Here is a 26,389-nt window from a genome sequence, read left to right as displayed (position 1 = left end):
ACGATCTCCATTGATAAGACACATGTAGACCAAATGAAACATAAAGATCCGTTTTCGCTATTCAGATATGGGAAAATCAATTGTATCGTATATGAGAGTCGCGTCGCTGTAATTGTCCGACAAAAAACTTGAAGCACTATACTGTCAAAAGTTCTCGCGTGCAATAGTTCAAAATGTAAGCTGTTCCTGCGGAGTGAGCTGCTGTTGTTGTTGCTGCTGCTGCTGTTGCTGTTGTTGCATAGCTGCCGCCATTTGGTCGGTTTCCATATGTGTGGCGTGGCCAGCCATACCCTGGTCGGATGGCCCTGGCTGCTGACCCATGTGGGCGCCCATGTGACCGCCCATTAGGGCGTCATCTGGTCCACCGCCTCCGCCCATTCCGCCGCCGCCGCCTACGTAACCGCCGCGCGGCGAAGGTGATGGTCGTGGGCTTGGCTGTGGCTGTGGACTTCGGGTGACCATGTTTGGCGGTGGCGAATTGATCATCGGCGCGCCCATTGGTGAGCCCATAGCCTGTTGATTCTGACCCGGATAGCCTGTTAATGACTGCTGAAACTGTTGGTGGCCCTGATGATATACACGCTGCTGTTGAGGTCCTCCAACTCTTTGTTGATACATGACCTGCTGGGGGCCAGGTCCGGGAAACCGTTGCTGTTGCATCATTTGCTGCTGTTGCTGGCCAGGGCCCATCTGCGGCCGTTGGTAGCCCCATTGCTGTTGTTGCTGTTGTTGTTGCTGCTGTTGCTGCTGTTGACCGCCTACCTGGGGTGCGCCTGGAACCATACCACCTTGCTGGGGGTTCACCCCTACCGCACCGACGCCCTGGCCCATCTGCGGCTGTCCAGCGCCTGCTTGTTGACCCTGCCAGAGAAGAATAGAAAAAAATAAACGTGATGTAATAATATCATAACATCACGAAATAATTTTATTATTAATTCGATGGTTTAAAAAATGTAAATGTACATATTTATATGTATTATGTATATACACCTCAATCAGCTGTTAACTTCTCACGGAAGCTCCCCACAAGCTGTTTACAAGCAATATATAATTATAGCAGAGCCTTTAATATGATCGCGAACAACTTTTTCAGTATCACCAGCTTGCTTCGCTAGCGCATTTAATACAACTGTATTCAGCACCATAGTATTAACTTTATAACAGTAATACTTCAATAACAACAACGACAACTGTTACCATTTGTCACCTCTCTAACACCGTAACGTACCTGCGGATTTTGTTGTTGTTGTTGCTGCTGCTGTTGCTGCTGTTGACTCTGTTGATGATTTTGCTGGCGTCTGATAAAGGCAGCCATCAGCTGCGGGTTCGCTCGGAGAATGGACAGTACCTGTTGCTGTTGCTGTGGGCTAGATGGGCTCTTAAGGGTTTGAATAAGCTGTTGAAGTGGGTTCATAGCTTGGCCGCCACGAGGAGGTCCCATGGCCACCGGTCCACGACCTTGACCCATGCCGGGTTGTTGGCCCATGCCTGGCTGGCCACCGAGGCCCCCCATGGGCTGCTGACCCATACCTACGGGCTGGGGCCCTCCATGGTCCATCTGACCCATCTGGGGCTGATTTGAGGGACCGGTCATTTGCTGCTGTTGTGGTTGCTGCTGCTGCTGCTGTTGGCCCGGCCCCGGCTGGCCCATTTGTTGCTGCTGTGACACCATTTGCTGTTGACTGCCCTGTTGGTAGCCGGGTGGCGGCGACTCCCAGCGCTGTTGGCCCATCGTGCCCGGGTTCATGGGCCGCTGCGGCTGCTGCTGTTGTTGCTGCGGCTGCATCGGTCCACCGGGCCCAGCGGACATCTGAGGGCCGCCGGGCGCCCCCATTTGTTGGCCACCTACACCGCCCATGGGCTTACCACCTCCTCCCACGCCTGTTACACCACCTCCAGGGCCCATCGAGCCGCCGTTGTTTGCGCCTCCGTACTGACCTCCTCCTTGCATCATATGACCCGCTTGGCTAGTTTGTCTGTAACGGTGAAAAATAAATCATAAACATGGCTATTTACATGCGCTAATGCACCTCTACACCTTAAACAAAAAACTGTCATACTGACATATTTGAGATGAGGCACTGCCAGAGGTTCGCTGCGCGAACTACGTTGATGAAGTTGTTGATCGATTAATGCATGCACCTGTTACTCACTTTATAAAAATCACCCCATTGTGTCGCACAGTGGTGTATCAAATGTAATAACAAGAACATATAGGTCTCAATGATGTGCTACAAAATTCAGTATTCTAAGCATTATCCGTAATTTTTATAACGCTTACCGTGCCACGGATGCCTGGACATGTTGTAGAGCTTGCATGACGCCCGGTGACGGTCCGCTTCCTGGTTTTCCTTGTGACATCCCGCCGCCTGGTAGGCCGCTCATAGTGCCACCGCCTAACGGACTTGGCGCGGGTGACGGTTGCGTGGGTTGCGCGGCAGGTGCGGACGAGCAGGCACCGCCGGCCGAGGCGGAGCTGACGCCGGTCATGTTGGCTGCCGTCGAACTGGCTGTGCTCGACATAACGCGATTTTGCATCGCGGCAATGCGCCGATTAAGGATTTGGGCCTGCAGCACCCGTTGTTCCAACTGAGTCTGACGAAGTTTTGCTTTGATGTTGGGACAATATGGAACCAAACATTTCGCCTCCTGGCAGTGCTTGGCATGATATACGCATAGCGCTATAAGCTGCTTGCAAATATGGCAGCCATTATTGGTCTTTCGCTTACATGATTTCGCGTGCGTGACGACCCTTTTCATCCTCTGGCACGACGGCTGGCAGCAGTTGGCATTGCGGCACTGGCATGCGTGCACCAGCGATGCGATACAACGCTGAATCGACTGGCGTCGATCCTGGGGATTGGCGGTTCCGGACACACTCGACGAGTCACTGCCGCCTGAACCGTCGTCGAGATCGAGACCTAACCGTTCCATCTTGTGAGGGTGGCCATCCTTTTTGTAACACGGTACACAGAGATCGAAGTCGTCGCACACGGTACAATGGTAACGTGTTTCGACGTTGGCTTTGCAGCTGTTACACGTGTACACGAACGAGTCCTTGTTCTGGTTATGTAGCTCGTACAACATAGCCATCGAGCTGTAACGACACCGACGGTACGATGAAAACTCATAATGTTTCTCGCGAGCTAGCGTTAGGAACGCATCTCGGCCATCCATAAGCTCACATGACATTAACGGATCGGGATCATTGATGGGTGGTAGGCTCGCGGCAGCCTGAGCTGAATGTAACCGTATCGTAAAGAAGTTTTCCTTGTGTTTGTCCATTGTGGCAAACACCTTTCCGGTGAGATCATTACCACCGTGAGCCGAATTGCTCTTCTTGTTGTTTTTCCGTTGCTGGTTTTTACTCTTGCGGTTTTTCTGGGCCTTCTTCTTGCCCGGATTCGCGGGATCATCAGGTCCATCAGCTTCGTCGGCTTCACATGACGCATCTGCTGCCAGTGCTTCCTGCTTGCGCCGCTCCTCCTCTTCTTGGTCCAGCTCTTTAATCGAGTCCTCCAGCACATTTGGCCAGAAATCTCCTTCAAAATAGGGCAGTTCGCTCGCCGACTTGAGGTTGTCTTCTAGCGCCTGCTTATGGATATCTTTGTATTCGATGACGATTCTCTCGATGATTGCTTTGTCCAACATTTTCTTGTACCAATCTTGTAGCCGCTTTGGCTTGGGTATCTTTTGCTCCGTAGGATGGCAATGGAAAATATAATCGTCTCCCTCGCTCGGAGGGCACGCCCAAATATGGGCCATAACATAGCCTAGTTGCTTGACATATTCCAGATAGCCTAATAATATTTCATGGTATACTGCCGTCCGATACTGCTTGGGTCTGAAGAAGTGCACAGAGTCGAGGTACGCAATGTACACTCTCCGGGTGTTGGGCGCGCGCGCCTCATGGCCGTACTCCTGCACATGCATTCCGAAGAAACAGGTGTCCGCGCCGTCGATGTCCTCAAAAGCGAACATACACTTCGCGCGGTATGGAAAAGTCTCTGGCCACACTCCGGTATCAACGAAGCGGGATTTCATGCCAGGCTTAACCTCCACCATCTTGTCCGAGACGGCCACGACGCGAATGAACACCTCGCCCGCGCCCGAGTTCTTCTTCTTCAAGTAGGTGTTGACCCTGTTTTCGAGAAAATTGGACAACTTGCACGTCGGCAGTCGCTTTGCGCAGAACTTGTTTTCGCGTCGCTTCGATCCTGTAATACAACGAAGAGAAACAACCGAGACGAGCAGACCACAAATGATGTATGATAGATGGTGATATGTAGCCATAGCAAATAGACAACTGCGGGTAAATTACAACTAGAAAGCAGTGTGCACTCGCAGAAGAAAATGGTTCACTTTACAATGTTTTCGATTACTAAAAGTCGCTTTCTAGGAGAACTTCATTTATGAAAATATGTCTCACCCTTAGCTTTGAGGCATCCATCGCAGGTGAATCCTTCTGGCCATATATTTCCGAAATGCAGAACACAAACTTGGTGAAGTTTGCGTCCGCAATCAGAACACTCGACAAAAGGTTCAAGCTCGAGATGATCATTCTTCATCTCAACGAACTGCTTTTTAGGAATCGTTTGGCTAGGCCACTGTGGGTTAGCACCTGTTGGGTCATCTGATATTGTTACAGTTTCTCCCGGTATTTCCTGAAAAGAAGAAACATCGTTGAAAAAATAAGTTCATAATCAATTTGATACTGTAGGCTATCCTATATAAACATCTCAGTGTATTCAGAAAAGATCAGGTGGACTATTATTTGATTAACAGTATATAGTCAATTTATACTAAACCAGAAATAAGCTGAATGGCTTTATTTGCACACACTTAGTTATTATACCAGAAAAATAGTTCACTTTCCCTATTGGCTCCAATTTGCCTGAGTGGCAAAGTACCTCAACTTATAGGCCCCCTTTCTGCATGAAACGTGGACAAAAACACTCACCTCAAAGCATTTGGCGCAATATGTATAACGGTTTTGGTAGCTGAAATACTTAGTGTCTCTGGGGATGGCACAAAGCTGCTTTCCGAAGCAGCAGAGCACTTGCGGCTGATACACGTACTTCCTGCCACAGCAATAGCCCAATGACGACATGACGGGATCGATCTCCGCCTCAAACACCTCTGCAAGCTTTGTGCAGTACTTGTACACACGCGATGTCTTGCGGTTATACAGCCAGGCGTTGTCGAACATGAGCCAGACGTCGTCACAGTACTCCCACGGATCTTTGTATTGACCAGTATCCAATTTTCTCTTGATGGTCGAAAGGTCCATCGGTTTCTTGACGATGTCGAAGTAATCGGGGATCTGCAGCACTTGTGGGTCCACCGGCTGACGGAATGGTAAGCTCTCCGGGTCCTGTCGATAGAGCTTTTCTAGTGTCGGCATTAACGCTTGCCGAAGCTCGTCAGGTTTAAAGGCCTTTCGTGGCACTTTGGTGCCCGCTGGTTTAGGCGTTGCTGTCTCACTTGACGCTACACTTGGCGGCTTCTCATCTTTCACTTCTATTTTTACATCTCCATTCTCAGTCTTCATCTCGGCTTGAACGCTCTGAGAACTCTGTACGCTTCCTGGCGCCTCTTGTTTTACAGATGCAGGCTTACTGTCGAAGTCCATAGCTTCCTGCTTGATGGCCGAAGTAACCTTACCGCCGACCGAGGCGGGGTTATGATCAGGAACTGAACTGGGAGGTTCCTGTTTGATGCTTTGCACACTGTCTGGTGCGTTTACTGATGGCGGAGGCCCTACCGATGTAACACCTCCAGCTGGGCCACTTTGGTTCTGCTGAGTCTCCTAAGAAAAGGGTAATAGCAAATACTTAATGAACATCTCGCTAATCTACCGCCATACAGCATACAAGTACATCAGACATACACATTTACTTCGACATCTTGCAAATGTTTCTATATATGTTGTCTTTCTTTTACGTCACAAGATGCATACCTATCTTGTTTCTTTGATAACTGTTGTAATAGCTTTTAGTGACAACATTCCCATAACCGTTTTTGCGCTCGCGGCGCGTACCCCACAGATGGTCGCCCTCAACACGAACTTAAAGTATTAGTAGTTTTTGTAACACTTTGCACATGCCATCCATGATTCCAAAATAAAGAACACATTAATAATAATTAAATTAATCTGAATTGTTAAGAAGAATACGTAACATCTATGTACATTCATCGTGCAGATAACTAATCGGTTTGATCTTTTTCAATGTTGCCTACTGCTACTCAGTCAGTCCATCATAAAATCGTCACTGACGTGAAATTTAATTCTATAAAATAATTGTGAGAGAACTATAAAAACAGAGATAGCAAAGAGAAAGGACGCGCGAACAACAAGATAACAAGAAGGCGGGCTATAATATATATATATATATATATTTATATATATATATACATATATATATATATATATATATATATATTTGAAAAGAAGGATGATACGGTGTTGTCATGGAGTTGGTTTTTGGTTTGTTTCTGTATATTGTAGCTGCTACTAACCGATGACCCTAGGGAACTAGTGGGAGCCTCCGAGCCGTGTTGTGCACTAGTGAACTGGCTCGGCGTAGCACCGACGGCTGGCCCTGAGGGCGCGAGGGGGTTTGGGGTTGCCCCGGAACCTGCTGCATGGAACCTATCCGAAGTTGTACTATCGGGGAGGGGAGGCGCCTGCGGCGCTGGGCCCGGTCCGCTGCCCGCACTCTGAAGTGGCATTGGGTTAGGACCGGGCGGTTGAGGCTGCTGTGCCCCTGTGGCCGCCCCCGTCAAGGGACCACCCGATGTGGTCTGGCCGACTGCACTTGCCTGTTTTAGTCCTGTGGATAGCTGACTGGCCAGCAGGTTGGAGTCGACGGCCGGCTTAGGCTCGAGCTCGGCCGGCTCCTCCGTGGCCAATATGGCATCAGGCAGCTGATTTGGTGGCTGCTGTAGGCTGCTCATAAGGCCACCGCCGAGCGCCGTGCGTGGCGGCATCAGACCAGAACCGCCGCCCATCGTCGACCCGGACCCCGGCTGGCCATGACCAGGTTGCGCAGTTAGTTGGCCGTTATTCTGACCTCCGTTCGACTGCTGTTGCTGTTGTTGTTGCTGCTGGTTCGTGCCAAGTGGCCCTCCAATACCTAACGTTCCTGGACCACCTTGCGAACTGGCCATGGCCACCACCGGACCGCCACTTTGCTGCATTTGGCGCTGCTTCATTACCTGGCAAGAAAAAACAGACCATCGGAAAAAATTACTTAATACCAACGAGCAATTATTCTAAAATAGGAAATGCTTAGTTACTTAGCTGTTCTAATTTTAGAAATGTAAACAAAAAGAAAAAACAATCAATTGGGTTTAATGAATACGTACGAGATTAAGTGATAATATACGTCATTTATAAAAATTATGTAAATCACCTGGAATACTGTGAAGATAAAGAAGAAGCAAAAGAGTTTTGCGGATTTAGTTGTGAACAGCTTAATAAACACTAAGCCCGCTATTTGGTTCGATGGTATCTTCATACCTGCTCGAATTGAGCTTGTTGCTGGTTGAAGTCATTGATTTGTTGTTGTGTCTGAGCTGGTTGATGTGACGGTGCTCCCATAGGTCCTGGTCCAGTTTGCGGCTGTTGGTTGTTCAGGAAATTGGAATTAGGACCCATTCCTGACTGGGGCATGCCTTGGCCTTGAAAACTGGGTGGGCCAGTCATCGTATTGTTGATAGTGACGTTGGGGGGTGGCTGTCCGCGTAAACCAATCTGTGGTTGACTGGGTGGCGGACCAGGAAGTGGTCCTGGCATTCGCATTGAAGGACCCGGCCCAGGAGCTTGTCCTGCCGCCGATGCCCCGACGGGACCGCCAGGCTGCATTCCTTGTTGTTGTTGTTGTTGCTGCTGCTGCTGCTGCTGCTGCTGCTGTTGTTGTTGTTGTTGCTGTTGTTGTTGTTGTTGTTGTTGCTGCTGCTGCTGCTGCTGCTGCTGTTGTTGCTGTTGTTGTTGTTGAGGTTGTTGCTGCTGTTGTTGTTGCTGCTCTCGCCGTCTCTGTCGTTTCTCTTCGAGTTCTTTTTGGATTTTGTAAATCTTCTCGGCCAAAAGGTGGTAGTACTCTTCACGTGAATTCGCCTGATCGTACATATCTCCTTCAACCTTCTTGGCGTATGCGACAAGATTTACCATTCGACGATCTTGCATAGCGTTCGGGTCTGGCGTTGGAAAAATAGCCTGGACGATCTTTTGCACAAGATGCTGACGTAGGTCACGGGTGACTGAATTATGCCACTCCTTGGCGCCCGGCTGTCCAGCTTGCTGATTGTTCATCCTATTTGGCGACACGGGCGCCATGAAGGGGCTGTGAGATGGCGGTGGGGTTGGGTTAGGCGCCGGCTGAGATCCTGGTGTTACCCCTACGCCCCCCATGCCGCTTCCCGGACCAACTGACCCCATACTACCAACGATTTGGCTCGCCTAAATGCACATCAAAAGGAAGAGGCAATGAGAAGAAAGAAAATGGTTATATAGAAATGCGTAATAACAAACCTTACTCGGAAACAAATTTTAACAAAGAGAAAATATGATCTTTGGATAGACGCATATCGAGCAATTTAAGTTTTTTAGAACACTGTTCATACATATATCAAATGTGCGCGCGCGATTTAGTCGCTTACCTGGTTTTGTGACGGAGCATATGGTAGACCAAGAGCAGCATACGCCCGCTGCATATCGGCAGGTGACGCCTGTTGCGAATTCTGCTGTGGTTGCTGCTGGGGTCCAGGTATTGAGTTCTGCGGAGCTTGCTGCCGTACGCCTGGCCCAATGGGTACGCCGGTCTGCGGGCCGATAGGACCCGATTGCTGTCCGGTCATGTTGTTGGGAGCCCCCGGGCCAGCCTGGCTTTGACCAAGGCCAGGCTGACCACTGGGCTGCTGGCTCGGACCCCCTTGCTGCGGTGCGCCCTGACCCTGTGGAGGTCCCTGTTGACCTGGTATACCTCCCGGCATGAGCTGCCCGGGGCCTTGGCCCACCTGTCCAGAAGGGGCTTGTTGTTGGCCCTGCTGGCCCGGCTGGTTACCCTGCCTTCGATCTCCAGCCTGCTTGAGAGGAAGACAAATCGGACAATCGTTGCGCGTACAGTTCTTCCAGTGGGAGATAATCTGGCGCGATGATGTACAATGCGTTACCGAGCAGTCCCTTCCGTCCATACATTGTGACATGTGGTTGAGGACAGTCTTCATCGTTCTGCAGTGTGGCACCATGCATTGCCTTTGCTGTGCACCACCGGGAATAGCGCCATTCTGGTGCTCACGCCTCTGGCATTTATGTGCATGCAGCAAAAGCACCAACTGCTGCTGAATTAGTTTTCTTTTTTCGGGATCACCGGCCGCCTGTCCTGCGCCAGGACCTGGCCCCTGTCCACTGGGTCCTCCTGGACCTCCGGCCGTCGGTCCTACGACTGGACCGTTACCGCTTCCAGAAGCGCCACCTGGTCCGCCTGCGGATCACCAGACATCCGACGGAAGGGAAACCAACCACAATGGTAAAGGTTAATAACAACAGCTTTATAGTCAGCCCGAGTTTTGGCTTAATGATTCTATCAAAGCATAGTTTGTTATATATATATATAATTACGCTTATAGCATAAACAATATGTAAAAAGTAAAAAAATATGCGCAATATAAGTATTAGAAAAGACAAAAACAATTACTAGAGTGTGACTGAAGTATAGTGAGACATCCTGGTTAACAAACTAGCTTATCCTTCCCTGCAGGCTAAAGTAGATTATACTGTATTGGTACTTATGTAACACCATTTTGACATATGGTACTCTCATGATCATTTAAAGAAGGGTCGCGAAAGACTCGAATAGGTTTAAGCTAAGTATACAAGATTCCCAGCTTATAATTACAGAGTATAAAATTTTTTAACCGATCTCTACCTGATCCATGCGCATTGTCTCCAGTTGCACACAAAACTCAAACATCGATAGCGATTATGCAGCATAGATTTAAAATTTGTTATAGCAAATACCGAATCTCTCGAAAATGCTCAACCCAAAACTAGTGCCAAGATAAGTACCATAAAAAATATGTTTGACTGCCGTATTTGCAAAAAAATTGCTTTAACTTACTTTTTGACATGTAACAAGAATCGATAACAGTAACAAGTGTTCTGTACCTTGCGACGCATTCATGGGTGCCGCGTTAATCCCAGTCGGTAGCCCCGGTTGACTGGGTGCATTAGGTCCTTGGTTCTGAGGTGGTCCTTGCTGCTGAGGATTCATAGGACCTTGATTCATCATAGGGCCTGCTGGACAAATTGGCCCGCCCACAACGGCACCTTGCACACCTTGATGTCCTACAACATTTTGATTCACTTGGCCGACTTGCCCAGACTGGTTTATTATATGATTGCCCATAGGACCTGTCTGGCCTGTTTGTATATCGCTCATCATTTGATACCTGAAATTTGTTAACAACAAACGGCGTTCTCATTCTTGTTTAGACCATGAATGTTCTTTAGGTGCAGCTACCTCAGGAGTCAATGATAATCAATTAAATCGGTTCAGGTTGTTAATTTGAAGTATGACGTATGCGACGGCATAGCGCAAATACAAGAAACAGATGCGGACCAACATTTTTTTTTGAAACTCTACTTATACTAGTTTTTAGTTAATTTTTGTTATACCTGCTTCTCCGACCCAATTGATTGAACACGGAACTGTAAATTCTCATTATGCAGTTCAATTGTTGTAAACCAATTAAGAACGTTACCTGGGTCTTTTACGCTCCGGCGAATAATGAAATCCAACACAGCGCATCTTGAACTTGTATATCCTTTACGGTTCCTCAACGCCGTAAAGACTTAATTTAAAACTAATTTCTAATACAACACAATATTTTGTCTTAACAACCGTGCAAAGAATCGTCGCATGAATACGGTCAGTTAACTTTTTATCGGCACAAGCACAATTCACTGAATGTCATAGTTCTGTTAGAATATGCTATTCAACCGAATCAACCTGTACGTCATTACCCTGTAATTTACAGTAAATTCGAAACGTCGATAAATACCAACAAATGCTCTGGATAACAGAACAAAAAAACCGTCAAGAAGGGCAAGTTGAATTGGCTTGAAATCTGAACGTGTCAGAAAACACACACTTATCTAGTTTTAAGAGTCACATAAAAAACCTATGAGTTGCCACATTCTTGAATAGCATTCATCAGTAGTCGCACCAATCGCAACAGAGCGTTAAGTTCGTTGATAGTATCACACCGAAACGGCACAGTTTGACAGTCAAGCCAGCATATGATCGCACATTGGTTGACCAAAAACATCACATCTTGTGGCTCTATTTAGCAACCCACTCCTTTTGTTTTACAACACACAGCAGACGACATCGTAGGCGAAACGCGGCTAGCAAAATTATACATCGAAATACGGCAAGAGTGAAAGATAGGGACGGAGAGAGTGGAAAGAGCAGAGGACACGATGCCAATTTCGCTATAATAAATATGCTTTAAAAGCAACAAGGTAGATTTGGTTTATCTTATGCGTGTCCTATCAAAATTCCGGCACTTCTTGTTTAGCAGACTTTTTCTGAAGTGATAGTGAAAGAAACGATACAAGATACGCTCAAGAATAGCGGAGGATAGCGTTTTAAGCTCTGTTTTTATAAACTCCGTGCACGTCCACTTTTCGAAAAGAGTTATGGTTCTGTTGAATTCAGCTGACTGCCTTGAATGGTTTTTATCTCTGTCTTTCGAGTTTTACATCCGTTATCGCTGTTAGGCATTCCGTTAGACGGCTGGCTCCCAGCATGAAACGAAAAATGGTTTTTACCTGGCAGGCTGTTGCTGGACCATAATTGGTCGTTGTTGTTGTTGTTGGGCCTGCATGGGCGTTTGTTGCGCGATTGACATGAGACCTGGTCCGTAATGCGGCGGCTGTCCTCCGAAACGATTTCCGAGGGTCTGACCTGGTCCACGCATTCCGCCTGTTGGCCCGTTGCTCACTAATATCGTTTTGTTCACCCCTTGAGATAACATTTGCCCTGTAATACAGTCAATAATACTTGATTAGCAGTTTGAGAAATTACGTAAACACGCAATCGAGTAAAAACCTGCACTTCCGATATAAAAAGAAACGATAGTTGCTCTCTTAATAAGAATAGCTACCGTCATAACAATAGAGTTTTCATTTAATTATGATAAACACAGGATTGCTACATTTGAACTTCTTGCTAACTAGTAGGTACCTACTGATTTGGTAACACTGATAAGGTGTAGAACGGGTGAGTGCAACCACTGCATCTGAGTCCATTTTTTTCGTAGACGTTGGTCGCTGTCATAATTGATAATAATGTTCCTCTAATATTATATTTTCCAATTTCATTTGATCAACTAGTTTAAAGTCTTCCGTTGCCAAAGAACGACATTTGACTACTTTATATATTATATGATACAAAGCGTCTAAGGAAAACATCGGTAATTCATACTCATGCGTACGTTTGTACTGGATGCACAGACGTACCCGGTTCTCCCACATCACGTCGGTGCCTTCTGCAGACTTTACCTTGAATAAATTTTTATTCGACCTCCACGAGGTATAGTCTGCCCTCATGTGACATAATTGTCGCAGCTTCAATAAGGTTTACTTGCTTAAATATTTTTCAAGGCCTTAGCAATGACCGTTTTCGTCGCTAGTGTAACCTTCAAAAGCAAAGAGATTTTTGGCACTTTCGAAGGTATAGACCGAAAATGCAAATAAAGCACGTATGTTTACCTGAAGAACAGACCATAACTATTCTTCAATTAACATACGCCAATAGCAGCGTTATTTATACACACAGCATCGCATTGCTGTATAATTGTTAATCGCTGAATCCTCTAAAACTAGAAGATCAGTAAATCAACACTTCTAATCGCGGATAAATTTACGGTTAAAGAATTTGCATCTGAAGGCAATGAAACAAAGGCGACGAAACGTACAATCTACAGTTGGACGCCTTATAACTTTTTATTAAACCTCATGTCCAGTCCATACACTACTTACTGAAATATTGATCATCAATTTTATATACTAATTAGCAATCGAGCAAATCATTAGATAATTCAATGATCGAGGTAGTTTCGTGTTGAAAGAGTTCTGTGGCTAACCTCGGAACCGACAAAAATCGATTTTAGCACATGTTACGTTTACTTCAAGAGACCTGGGATAGGTACCCAGAAGGGGCGTTTGTGTCCGATTAACTATGATCAGTATGCACGGTACTTACTGTGACACAGAATTTTCTAAATAATTCAAATGCTTAACTTATTAACTGCTCCGAATGTAATCGCTAACACGCGATTTTCAGGGTTCGGAGTCGTCCAAGTCAATTATAACGGTATAATTCGAAGTAACATATCCCTATATGGTTCTTCAAAAAACTTTGCACCTAGATAACCATTGTTGGAAACTCATCCGAATTCTGGTAGAGATGCGACTGAGAAAGACTAAGTACATCAATTGTTGACCGTACAGATTCAATGTAGAGGCTAGTGAGAATTATGATCTTCTATTTGACAAAGTTCAGCGCCGAATTACTTTTGTTTGCAGACATCGTGATGCGATGCAGTCTAACGTTCGTATATACTGAACATAGAACGACGAAAGTCTATTCGGAGCACTTTAATTAACGCTCCGATCCGCCGCCTTGTTTATTATTTCCAATATCAGATCGGTTTTATAACCTGACTAATATGGAGGTCACACCACCGTCAGGAGTAGTAATGATCGAACAACTGCAGCAAGTGTCCTATCGGTGCAAGAAGTTCGAATATGGAAACTGGCAGGTTGAAGAGGACCACAAGAGGTGGAATAAAAAAGCTAAGAAAATGTCCCAAAATGTTCGTAAAAAATACGAAGCCAATACAACTCTTAACTGATCTACATTATTATTATTAAAGTGAAACCTCTATAAAACGGAAACATACTAATAAGACCGTAAATTTGGAGTGCAATTTTAACAAACTAAAATTATTATATTTAGTGTTACTAATTATTACTAATTATTCTTGGCTTAGTACGCAATGTGCTATAGATCTGACGTGAAATAGGCGTAATACCTTACTACTTAATCTAAGGATGCAACATTATCCTTGAGCTAATTATTACCCCGAATTAATAAAACTTCACCATACTAAATATAAATATATTATATAATAGTAATCAGTTTGGAACACTCTGAGAGGCTTAGCGCTATACACGTGAATACCTTACTAACTCACTTAGTCTAGAGGTTCATCATCAACCCTTAAATATGTATGTATATTGATCAATTTGTAGTCTTTGACATAAATAAAAACGATGATAAAAAAATGATAAGAATTACATTTAGTAATGTGCAACACGTTATTAAGGAAAGCTTGGTTCCATCTCCTACGTACAGATTGAACTAAACACAAATAAGGCATAAGTGTTAAAAAAGATACATTTTTACAATTATATCGAATACAGTATGCCAACAAACATGAACAGTGAATATGTGAGCGAATGACACGGTATGTCCTTGAAATATTCCTTATAACATTTTTAATAAGCATAAGATATCCTAACCCCGAAAGAAAGAACTGCTAGACGAGGGCTGATTTGCTGGATACGTACCCAGTGAAGTGTTGACAACCGTGTTCTGGGGTGGCTTATTCTGCAGCAATTGCGATAGGTGCTGATGCTGTTGAATAACGTTGGACGGCGGAGGTTGCTGGGGTTGTTGAGGTACGGGCGGCTGGCCAAGCATCTGAGAAAGCTGTGGATTTGGTACCCCAGTGCCTTGCTGTACCGGGCCCACTCCAACCTGACCGCCGTTCGGGTCAACCGGGCCTGCACCATTGGCCATCTGGCCACCCGGAGGTAACCCGTTCTGCGCGCCATTTTGATGACCCAGACCCCCGCCGGTACCAGTCATCAACTCTTCGGGCAACTCCGCTTCGAGGTCGAGAAGCGCATTGAAGTCTGCAAGATGAGAAAGCAACACGGTTAAAAAGAAAAACACGTAAAACAATGCACCTGCTTGGTATAACCACAATGTGGCAATCAATTAATTTTTATCATATTTTGACATTTTAGGAATCCTTATTTTTCTGCTTCTTTCCCTATACAATTTTCCCACACCGTTTAGCACTAGTATGTCGATTTTAAAAACATCAAACACGAATTTCGTTTTTAAGTAATCAATACATTTTTCAATATAATGATGAACGTGAATCTTGTATACCCATTAACTAAACGGATGATTACAATGAATTGATACGTCTCCTAGCAGATCTTAGATTCTATTAATTATATTGTATATCGCCAACACTTATAGCTAACACCAATATTATAATAAGTCTTTATGAATCTTTAAAAGACCGCAACTAGCGCTTTTTTACTAAATCCGAACCATACTTTACAGTTGATGGTGTTTAACTTCAGCTCAGTGAAAAACCCATAGTAACCCCGTTTGATTCAGTTACTTTTTTATTAAGTAGAGACCTGTCAGTATTGGAACTTATATTCAAGCATGAGCTTTTTTTTCCTCTAAGCATGAGCTTAGATCACAGTCATCACATACTTGGCCATCTTACTCTTATTTCAACATTATAGTGTTTAATAAAATATCCGAACTCAGTAATGCTCACTTCTTCTTTACCCTCCTTCGTATCTATGTTTCGAAGGCCTAATATCTCTACGAAAAAGAAGTAGCCTTTTTAACAAGAAACGGCTGAAAACTAAGTGAACCATTTGGAACGCGCACACAATACTGCGGTGAGTTTACACACTATTCACTTGATGCTAATGAAATTAGCAGGGAGTAATGCTGTGTTTAACATACGCATAAACACACAAAATACGCGCAGGCAACGACTGGGACCCACAAGACAAAACCCACAGCGGATACCCGTATCAGCATTATATGTGACTTGGACCTATGTTTCTATTCCTTTTGTTCCCTTTTCGCAGTAATAACACCATCATCACTCTGGCTATGCTGGCTAAACTTACAAAACAAACACTCGTCGTGTATCCCTTACAAAATTTCCTTCAAGAGTAACACGTTTCGTCACGTAATACTAACCTCCCATTGTCGGGTCGGAGACCTTGGGCCTCTTGGTCGGAGGCCCGGCATCCACAAGGTGGTCGGCCATGCTTGCGGAGGGTGCGGGGAGGCTGCGCTGGCCTGTATCAGCAACCCCTCCCAAAGCCTCGCGCGTCTTCACGGCGCGTCCTCTGACCGCTTCTCTATCGCGCCGAGGCCCTCCGGGCCCTGGCGAGCGGGCTACCGTTGTAGAGACTCGAATGGATCACTACTGCTGCTGCTGCGTGTGTGTCACGGACGGCATCCTGCATCTTAGAGACGGACGCGGGACGAACAGTCACATAGACAGCGTACAAATTCCACGGCGGAGGAAGGAAGGGGTTGAATAAAGTCAGCCACTATTGGAAGATTTATGGATATAATGCGATTGAAGATACCAACGGGATGAGCATCAGACGATAACAACAATCGAGGGATCGCAAAAAGCGAAGATTGCCGGGTTGATGAGCTGGCTGGCAGTCAAAGTTTCTTTATTTTCCTGTCTGTCCGCTGTCTTTAGCTGAATGGGAACACTTGGCGCACTTTACTCAATCACCATTCGAGTTCTTGTGATTGATGCAGTTCTGGTTTTCAACAGTCGACCGTTGATTTTGCTTTACTATTATAATTATTATTTTTATTATTGTACGGCTATCCGGCTATTTTAGTAGTGTTACTGTTATTGGATTGCAGTCGCAACTGTCCGTGTCGAAGCAGCTGCAGGTGTAGCTGTTGATGCTATTGCCGCTGCTTTGTCCACCTTGCACAATACACAAATCACTAACTAGGCACAAGCGTTAATATTATGATTATTATTGTCAGTAGCTGGCAGTGGGCCGCTGTGCGTCGCAGTACGTCACGATACAAACACCAGTACAACAGCACCCCACCGCAGAGCTGTTTGTTGCCCGTCGTCACAGCCTGCCCGCCTAACGGAGTCCTTAAGGGAACTGTGCTCCTTATCGTTAGTAGCTACACAAACGAACGAATGAATATTTAAGCCAAATCGATGTTGAAATTGTTGAGATTAGTTTAGGGCTTGTTCTTTTGTTTTCTTGAGTTGGGCTTTTTGCACTCACTTGCAAAACAGTGAGAACTCCGTCAGGCGCATAAAGAGAACAGTAATGGAGGTGAGAGCAGGACCGCTACTGGATTTGCCTGCGTTCGTGCGTGTGGTTTGCACACTAGCTAGACCGAGGGCATCCAGTCACACATGGACCCGAAGGCTATCACGCACAACTTGAGCCCAGCGCGAAGACTCCCCCGACACAGCAATGCACGACATACGGTATTGTACAATGTACGATGATTAGTAACGATATTCGATTTTATTGACTTCTTCGTAGCCTGGCTAAGTTGATTTGACTTGCTCTCTTTCGGCGCTTGTTCACTATGAGCGCAAGCGAGCGTCTTCTTCCTTCATTCGACTTCGATCTTCTTCGCTCGCCGCTGGTCACTCGGCTACGTTAACGTTCAGCTTATACGACCCTCGCTGCTGTTGGTGTTAGTGGCGATGATGCTGCTGCTGCTGTGAATGCCGTCGTCGCTGTTAGTTGTTCTGCTGCTGCAAACTTCTGCTTCACTCCGGGCCATGTCGCTATCACACCTGAAATTGAAACGCACACAGAGACACACACACATACACACACGTCGAAAGAAAGACGCCATACACAACATAACAATATTAGACACATTAGATAGTGTATAGAAAGCTCGAACGGTGAGTAACACTGCACATAGCTAGCTTACGAAGCCGCCCCCTCCCCTGGAAAACAAATTTTCTCATAATTTACGTCGTCCTGAGCATCGTCTCATTAGTACATTGTTGTTGAGAGTGGCTACTACACACGGGTAGGATCACACACAAACAGATAAACAACAAACAAATAAACAAACACAGCATTCGTTCGCTGAAACATATTCAGCGCGACGCACGAAGCAGTGTACGCTAATGATTGCGGCGCTCACTCACGTATACAGTCACATCTAGGAAGAGATGGATGCCCGAAACTTAATCGAATGGTGGCTAGCAAGCGACAGCATTTGTGATAATTGCTGTTGTTATTGTTGTTTGGATCAGTACTATGATCTGGCAGGTAGACAACACAGCACGAGCAAACGGTGCTGTTGTGATCCTTGCGATGACACCTACTGAGACCATTACATTATTCTATCTTTAACAGCAAGTATCAACACGGCAATTACCACCTGACTGGCGGCGATACACAAGCTGATACCAATGATAAACGGAAGAGTCGGGCGCCATCAAATTGAACGCACACTTAAACTGCGACGATTGGTCACAGTGAGTCAAAATCGCCAAAGTTTTCTTTCTAGCCCAGGACGAAAGACACCGAGACAACACGGGGCCAGACAACAAAACTCTGGGCATGTCTCCCCCACAGAATCTCGATGCTCGCTCGCCGTTACCACCACCGCCACCAATCGCTACCACCGCCGCAGTTGCCGCTACTGAAAAACCGCAAATGCAACGACGACGACGGCGGCGGCGGCGCTAGAACAACGCGTTTTACGGATCTCCGTAAACTCGGCCGCTCGGCATCCATCTCTCGCAGTACGAAAAGCAGCAGTAGCGTTGATACTGCTTCTGCTGCTGGTGCTCAGTACCATCAACACTAACAGCCGTAGGCCGTCTCCGCAACATCACCCGCACCAGCAGTCCGCTATTATTGCCTTGTACCAGTGCCAAGACAGACACCCAAATGGTGGATAGACAGATACGCCAGAGAAACGAAACACGACGATTTTGGAGGTTTGGCTAACCTCACACGATTCAGGGGACAGTTGGCCAGTCGTCGCCGTCGCGGGACGAACTGTCGCTAGTGTAGGCTACGAAAACTGTGCAGGAGGCATCAGATGCCCAAATGCCGTCCTATGTCAGCAGTACAGCACTGTTGCTGCGGCTGTATGTTACAGCCCACTGTCGGCCAGGCAATAGCCTGTCCAACAAGCAACCAGCCACTAATAGAGCAACCGTGATCACGGTCGACGGTCGGTTCGGACCTATTCATTCTGCCGCACAAAACACAACAGTGAATGTTAGGGATAGACATCGCTTCGGCGTTCAGCCGAAATACGGCCTCGGCTCACCTCAATCGGACTTGGATGATCACCTCCCGCCGATTTGGGACCGATTTGTCCCTCACACGGTGAGCCAAACGGCCTGAAACACACCGGTCATATCCTCGGCACTTGCAGCCTACAAGCTCCACGGGCAGCCAGCAGCACAACAAATAGCAGCGGGGGCCAAAGTGGCCTAGGGACGCTCGGATCTCGGCTTGTTCGGCCGCAAGTGGTCCACCGCCTCCGTTGGGGTTGTTCTAGTCAGCGATTTTCGGATATTTCATGAAAAAACCTGCCATTTCGACGTTGATTTGAAGCTGCAGAGCGTAGCACTAACATTGAACACAGCGACTTGCTCAAAGATGGCGGCTGTGCTGGTTGACAGCGGTGCTGATTGGCTGTTGGGGGTCACGTGATCAGCGGAAGCGCCACTTCGGAGTCTAAGGGCGCTCACTCCAGAGGACTCAATGTCTAATACGGTGATTTTGTGGCCCGTGGACACGCGGGCGGCCCGTATTAGGATCGAGTTGACGCCCCTGGTGGGTCTGCATCGAGAAACACGCATGAAATTCGCGACAATTATGAGGTAGTTATAGTGAGAAGTGGACTCCAGTGCTCGGCTGGCGCGCTATTTTTGAATTGGAGCGAGGAGAAATGACTAATTAGAGTCGTGAGTTGCCACCGCGTTAGAGCATTTTGTTACTTCGATAGTTTTTCGAAGGTAATTAGCTCATAGGGAATTTTTCATTTGGTTGCAGTCGCTGTTTGAGAATGTTTGCGTTAAAACTGGGTCGCCAGCCGTAGCGGAGGCAGGAATGGGTGAGGGAAGCCGTGGCGAGCACGCAGTGAGAACAGAGCAGAGCAGAGCACAGGTGGAGTGTGTGATGGAAGAGGAACGGCGAGAAGCAGGCGGATAATATGTGGATGGACTTGCACGCAGCAGCGCGTGCATGGGGGCCGGATACGCGCAGATAGTTGTAGCGCGCAAAAATACCGAGCCAAGTAAGCACGTGAAGTACGTGCAAATAAAAATGAATCGAAAATCGCAAGAATAAGAGCAATATCGAAACATATACGAGAGTCGCTCACCATGGATTAGGTGGAAAACAAACGAAAAATTGCGCCATCGAGCAATAAGAGAGAGCGTTTAGCAACACAGTAATGAGGACGCTGTAAGTTATAACCAATAATTATGCAAGAACAAATTACACAGCGCTTAGTCAATGTAGCTAGATGTATAATCGGGTTCGTTTTTAATGGAAACGAATTTGAAAAAAAAAGATAATAGCTTTATTAAGTCTACTTAAGGTGATATATCTTTTACTGTTCTGTTTTTGACTACAGCAACAGTTCACTTTTAGGTTCAACAGTTCACAGTTGGAGGAAATCAGTTAATATTTGATAACAACCTGTTGAGGGCTTAGATGATATGACAATAGATCGACTAAGTGGTTTATTGATTTTTAATCCTAAACTTCAGTAGTTAATCTATATTTATTTTACCACCTTACCACCATCTTTATTTATTTAACTTACAATTATATAGAATAGAATTGATATTGGATAATTTTAGGAAAAAAATATACTTCTGAAAGGAATATACTTCTGAAACTAGCCACCTATCTAGGTAGTGATGTAAATTGTATCTTCTCTCCACAACTAATGTGGGTATTTCTTTTAATCTTATATTTTAATTTATTTCTCAGTTGTTCGTATCTTGAGTACGTCGTCTGGGCCAATATATTTAAAAATATTAAACATTACTTAATAGCGCAAATAAAATATATGGGTATAAAAAAGTAAACGTTTATAACGGTATTAGTGGATTGATAACGTAAGGAAACTGAAAGTCAATGGAAATGCTAAACTAATGGCATCATGCCTTTACCATACAGGTTGTAAACTTACTAATAATTGTTCGCCTCAAATATTAATGACGTAGAAATATAAACGTACGTATATAGTCGAAAGTATGATTGACAAATACTTATCAACGTCATGTAATGTAAAAGTGAATTTTATTAGTGCAAAAAAACGTTATTCAACCGCAAAATTCCATTCAGTTGGACGTATAACCCGTAACGAAAAAAGCCATTAGATTATCGACGTATATAATTGGACAGATACGGGGGCCCAGGCTGTCGAACACAGGGAAAAGAACATATTAGAAATTAAGTAACTGAGCCGTGAATAGAGTGATCAGTGAAACGATTATTTAAAATACAAATTGAATCTAAAGCAAGTATCTATATTAAGTTAGGTGCCTGAGCCTCAGTTGTGCTATACAACAGAAAGGTGGATGGAATAGATCACCAGTGAGTCGTAACAAGTAGTAACAGTGTTATGTAGATTATTTAGTAGATACGTTACCGCTGCGCGGCTCTAACGTTACTGTATAGAAAAGACGTGTTAGAAATCGCTCTTCTGTCTAATTACAAGTAAAATAGTGCGTCGATTTATTGTAGAGCAAGGAATCAGTGTCACTGGCAACTGTTGCTAAATGTATTCTTTTACTGTTGCTAGAAGTCCGTAAAAGAATACATTTAGATAGAAAAAGGGTTAATGCCCATAAAAACAGTAAAACTTCGAAAGGATAACAAAATCAGCCCTAAATAGCTGTATGAGAAACTAAGCCATATAAAGTTTTCTGTTGTTTTCCGACGGGTATTTTCAGCATAAAATAATTCCATGTGTACTTATTCCCCGAATACACCGCAATAATTTAATTGGCTAAACGTAAAAAACGTAATCATGAGCAGAAAGGTCCTAGCTATAGGTAGTGTTATGCGTCTGTTTAACGATCGAGTAGGGAAGACACTGGTTGGTGGTACAGCCATTGTATTTATATGAACTCCCAGATGAAGGAATAGATGGGGTGCTTAAAGTGGGAAATAAATCAACTTCATTTTTTTGCAAGGTCACTAAAATTAAGTAAATTAATAAGCTTGCTCTTGGTGTATCATCTTAAATATAACGAGGAAAGCTTAAGATGACTAACGTTATAGATGGTAAATATAGGATCAGCTCATAATGCTTAGTGGCTTTGCCAAATAACAAAAATGAAAATTTCATGTGCTTCAGAAATATTTAAACTTTATGCATTTATGTGAGAATTTTTACAAACCCTAATAGTTTCGACGTATTTTACGAACCAGGCACACTTAGCATTAGCAATTCTTGAAAGCCTTATAGTATTACTGTAACTAATTTGAAACTTAAATGCTTGCTCAGGAGTGCAGTACTACGAAGAATTCAAAGTCTATAAAGGAAATACGGATTTTAAACATCCTCTTCGTAGAAAAAATCTGGTGGAGATTTCTAAGACGATAGCACTTAGAAAAAGCGTACTGTATCAGTCGGTACGCTTTGAGCCTACCGATGTCAGACCTTTCCAAAATCGCTTTTCAGATGATGGGTTTTTTTCAATGCAAAGCTAGTTTAAGACCTATGCCGATCGATCTTCAAAATAGAGGTATAAAATATGTTTATGCTTACTTTGGTAACAGTAATTGTTTTTGAGTAATCTGCCGCATATTGCTGTTCTTAGGCCGATGCCTGGCCGTACAAATTTTGAAATGTAATTAGAGCAAAACTTTAGCAGCCATTGCATTTAACAGCTCTTTTCATACCTAACCAAAAACAATAACAATATAGCATTCTTAAATATGTATGTTCTCCGAGTTATTTATTGAATAAAGAATGTTAGTCCACCGCCTGACAACAATGCCATGAAAAATAAATTAACTGATACAAAATTTATTGAAAATTATTAATTAAAATTTAATTAAATTATTAAGAATTACTGTACAAAAAAGACCCAATGAACGATGCGATAATTTTATCCCCTCAAAAAGAATCATATATTCAATATCGTCACACTAGGAGTGCCACAAATGTTCAAAATTCTTTTTGTAACACCACAGATGGTCATTTAAAATATAAAAATGGACACAGATAAATAACAGATAAATCTGAGCACATGGATACAAAGGCTGACATTCGAGACTAATATTTGAAACTTCTCCATCTCGAGCACCGGCACGGGCAGAGCTCTGTTTTATGAGTATTTTCCTAGTGACGGAAGGAAAAACGTAACGGAGCTTATATTGAGACGGTTCTTGTAAGCGACTAACAAAAGGAGAGACATAAATAAAATTACTTGCTATTAATTATGTAGCGAACTTGCAGATGCTTAATTTGGTGGTAAGCTTTCCATCAGGCAGGATTAGTTTAGTTTTCGTATCAGATAATTTAACTTATAATCCTGATGTTGTGATGGTAACAATGATTGAATGTATGTTGGTAATTTCGTATCCTATTGAAAATTCAGCCTCGAAAAATAATTACGCATAATTACGGGCACGCATCTGGACATCCTGTGCAAGCCAAGTGTCATGTATGAAAATATTGCACGCATACGGGTATATAGGATGTCAGACACAATGAAAATATGAATTGTTGAAAATAGTGCTTGAAATCATCATGGACCATACCAACCTTTGGAACTAAATCATAATTACTCGAGCGAGTTGTTAGGCTTTCAACAAAGCGAACATGCGTTGCAAATGTCGTATTGGTTCTATGGTTTTTTTTTGTCTTCTAAATAGTTTGAACCGTTTATTGCTTAATCATCCATGGGATAAGCATGGGATCTGACTAAGTTTAATAACAGCCACTGCAAAATACGCAGGTGTTACAAATATTAATAAAGATAAATGTAGGAGAAGAACTACTATTGTTAGGATATTCTTATATCGATTTTGCCTCTACACGCCGTATTAGACAAAGGACTAGGAATTATCCTAATGCAGTCGATGTGCACCTTAGTCCTTCGGCTTCGCTAGGGCTTTCCGACAGTGCAAGCACGACCAGCCATAAAATACTCGTTGCGTGTGCCTATTAGCACCTATTATGTTATGAATATCTTTAGGTTGCGATTTGCTTGCAATATATAGTTTTGATGAACAGTTCAACTAATATTAACACGACCGCCAGCTGACTTGCGACTTTTGTGGTTTGCCATCTGTGCTGCAGAATTTGTATTGAGCCACTTTTTTTTTTACTGACTTTTTTCTGGACTTTCAAATGCTATAAATAATCTATGTGTTTCGAGCTATGGTTGCCTCCAGCAACATTAGCTTTATCATCATCAAGTACACTAACTTCGGAACGTCAAATAAAAACCTCAAACAATTGATATGTTTGCCAAAGGTATAAACAAGATTCACATCAAAGACAATGGTCGCCTGCACAGATTAATATTATTACTATTGTACCGAAGGATAATCTCCCAGGTTAACCTAATATTTGCGTGTTACCTGTACGCCTATTGGTGGACAATTCGGTCTTCTTAAGGGATCAACCAAGATACCTTCGTGAGAAATCATATGTGTCGTTTTCCTTCTTAAAAGCCCTGTATCCGAATTCTGCGAAAACGTCAGCCAGCCTCTTAGTTCTTTTACCTATATATATATATATATATATATATATATATATATATATATATAGAGCCGTGGTCTTATCACATACGCTACGACAATAGAAATTCCTCCTTAGACATTAGTTTTCAATCGTGTTACCTATTGCATTGTTTTAGACAAGACTGTTACCACACTCTTGGTATTTTCAGTTTTACGCCCGGTATCGCCAAGGCTTTTCTTCAGACGTCTGGCTCTTAGTGCGAAACGCAGTATATCTATGCCCGGATTCGAACCTAACCAGAACATGTCCCTAAGAAGAGCATACAAATGCGTTACCCACTGACCTATCACGGGGAGAAGTTGTTGGCGCTCTAAAACAAACAAAAAATTTCCACCCTTCGAAAAGAACAACGATGCACGCGAACGGGGCTAAAAGGTGTCTGACTGCACATGTTTTACGGTTGTTTCCTTTCTTTCTGACCTGTCGGGTTCACTTTGAGCCCCTGATGCCCAAGAAATGGAAACAGAATGGTTACATTTCTGCTAGGCTTCGTTGACGTCTTATTCAGCTTTAACGAGGTCAGTGAATACATACAGACATTAAAGAATAGCAAGGCCTATATGGTCAGGTCTTATTACTGTGTAGAATATAAAGAAAGGAAAACATCTGATTTTTCTTTTGATCTTGGTTTTCAATAAACGTCCTGAGGAATGCTATCACAGGGTAGGCCGAGTGCATTCGGAAGATGATTCCAAAGGAAAAAGGAAAGCTACAGCTGCCATTCATCTATAAAAAAATTGCCAAGAAATGTGTTCTATAGAAAATACTGTATGAATAGTCATTTTACTTTGTTTTTATCCTTTAAGAGGACAGTAGAAAAAGAACAGTGCGGTTGGACAGAAGGAAACTGATCGGTGACAGCCTGCAAGACTTTTGTCGATTATGTGACGTTTGTACCAAACTGGGGGGTCTTTGGGGAGGTCCTCCAATAGTTATTGGATCTAAATCCGCATTAGGAACGACCCAAACGACTCGCGGCCTTCGTTATGTCACATGAACTTAAGTCTTGAACTCAGCAGCAGCGAGCGCGTCAAGCCACATTCATCAAGGGAAATGTCAAGCACTGCAAAGAACACAAGAAATCTTCCGGCTTATCACTTGCACATAAGCATGAAGTTGATGACCCGGCAGCTTAAGTAGCAGTCGGTTTACAAATGCGTTCTCTAAATTCAAACCGCAGTTTAATTAAAAATCGAAATCCGCAAGGAAGAAACTCTCCACAAACGTTTCGAAAGGTAGAAACACGTCAGCCTTGTATTTCGTTACTATGTAAACAGTTATATACGCAATACGAGATTTATTACTTTGCTACAAATGATCATTATTCACTTAATGGAGCTAGTAGTTTATTATATTTATTCATTTTCCTTGGTTGCACGTTATCAAAATACTCTGAAGGGCACCAAATTGGCTTTTTGGATTATTCTATGTTTTTACTGTATTATCGTTGGTTTATGCCCGTATAAGGCCGTATCCTTGTTTTAGATTTTGAGGTTTGGACATCGGTTATTAGTTACAAATCACATGTAATGTAACAGCCTTGCTAGTCTCCTGGTGAATTCTGCGCGGTAAAGTCATAGTTGGCGAAATAGAGTAAAAAAGGCGTACCGTTACATCCAACGATGGATCATGTACTAGCAAGAAGCACCAGTAGCACAGGGCATTCGGTAAGTTAAATTGCTATGTTTTTGTAATGACCTTGTTGCGTCGACCTGTTACGTCGGTGATGT

The 26,389-nt window shown here is 44.1% G+C and overlaps 1 protein-coding gene across 1 annotated transcript; it reads right to left on the bottom strand.

The window, feature by feature from the left end:
- Window positions 1-168: 168 nt before the first annotated feature.
- On the bottom strand, window positions 169-19,545 carry nej (CREB binding protein nejire). The gene is made up of 13 exons (XM_086970268.1): window positions 19,475-19,545; window positions 16,095-17,700; window positions 14,642-14,989; window positions 11,837-12,047; window positions 10,169-10,452; window positions 8,662-9,485; window positions 7,523-8,461; window positions 6,520-7,218; window positions 4,961-5,809; window positions 4,430-4,664; window positions 2,282-4,217; window positions 1,229-1,976; window positions 169-861 (listed from the first exon to the last, which is right to left on the bottom strand). Exons 2-13 carry the CDS (start codon window positions 16,162-16,164, stop codon window positions 169-171), a joined length of 7,836 nt encoding a protein of 2,611 aa, XP_086826394.1. The 5' UTR covers window positions 16,165-17,700; window positions 19,475-19,545.
- Window positions 19,546-26,389: the final 6,844 nt, after the last annotated feature.

The sequence above is a fragment of the Varroa jacobsoni genome, unplaced genomic scaffold (genome assembly GCF_002532875.2).
Source record: "Varroa jacobsoni isolate VJ856 unplaced genomic scaffold, vjacob_1.0 scaffold_919, whole genome shotgun sequence".
In the NCBI taxonomy this organism is placed as follows: Eukaryota; Metazoa; Arthropoda; class Arachnida; order Mesostigmata; family Varroidae; genus Varroa; species Varroa jacobsoni.
This window is presented reverse-complemented; position numbering and strand designations above follow the sequence as displayed.

Coding starts and splice junctions, on each gene's coding strand:
- nej (XM_086970268.1), bottom strand. CDS start 16,164: ATGGCCGACCACCTTGTGGATGCCGGGCCTCCGACCAAGAGGCCCAAG. Junction 5,810..6,519: donor CTAGTTCCCTAGGGTCATCG/GTTAGTAGCAGC, acceptor CCCTTTTCTTAG/GAGACTCAGCAGAACCAAAG. Junction 1,977..2,281: donor GTCCAGGCATCCGTGGCACG/GTAAGCGTTATA, acceptor TCACCGTTACAG/ACAAACTAGCCAAGCGGGTC.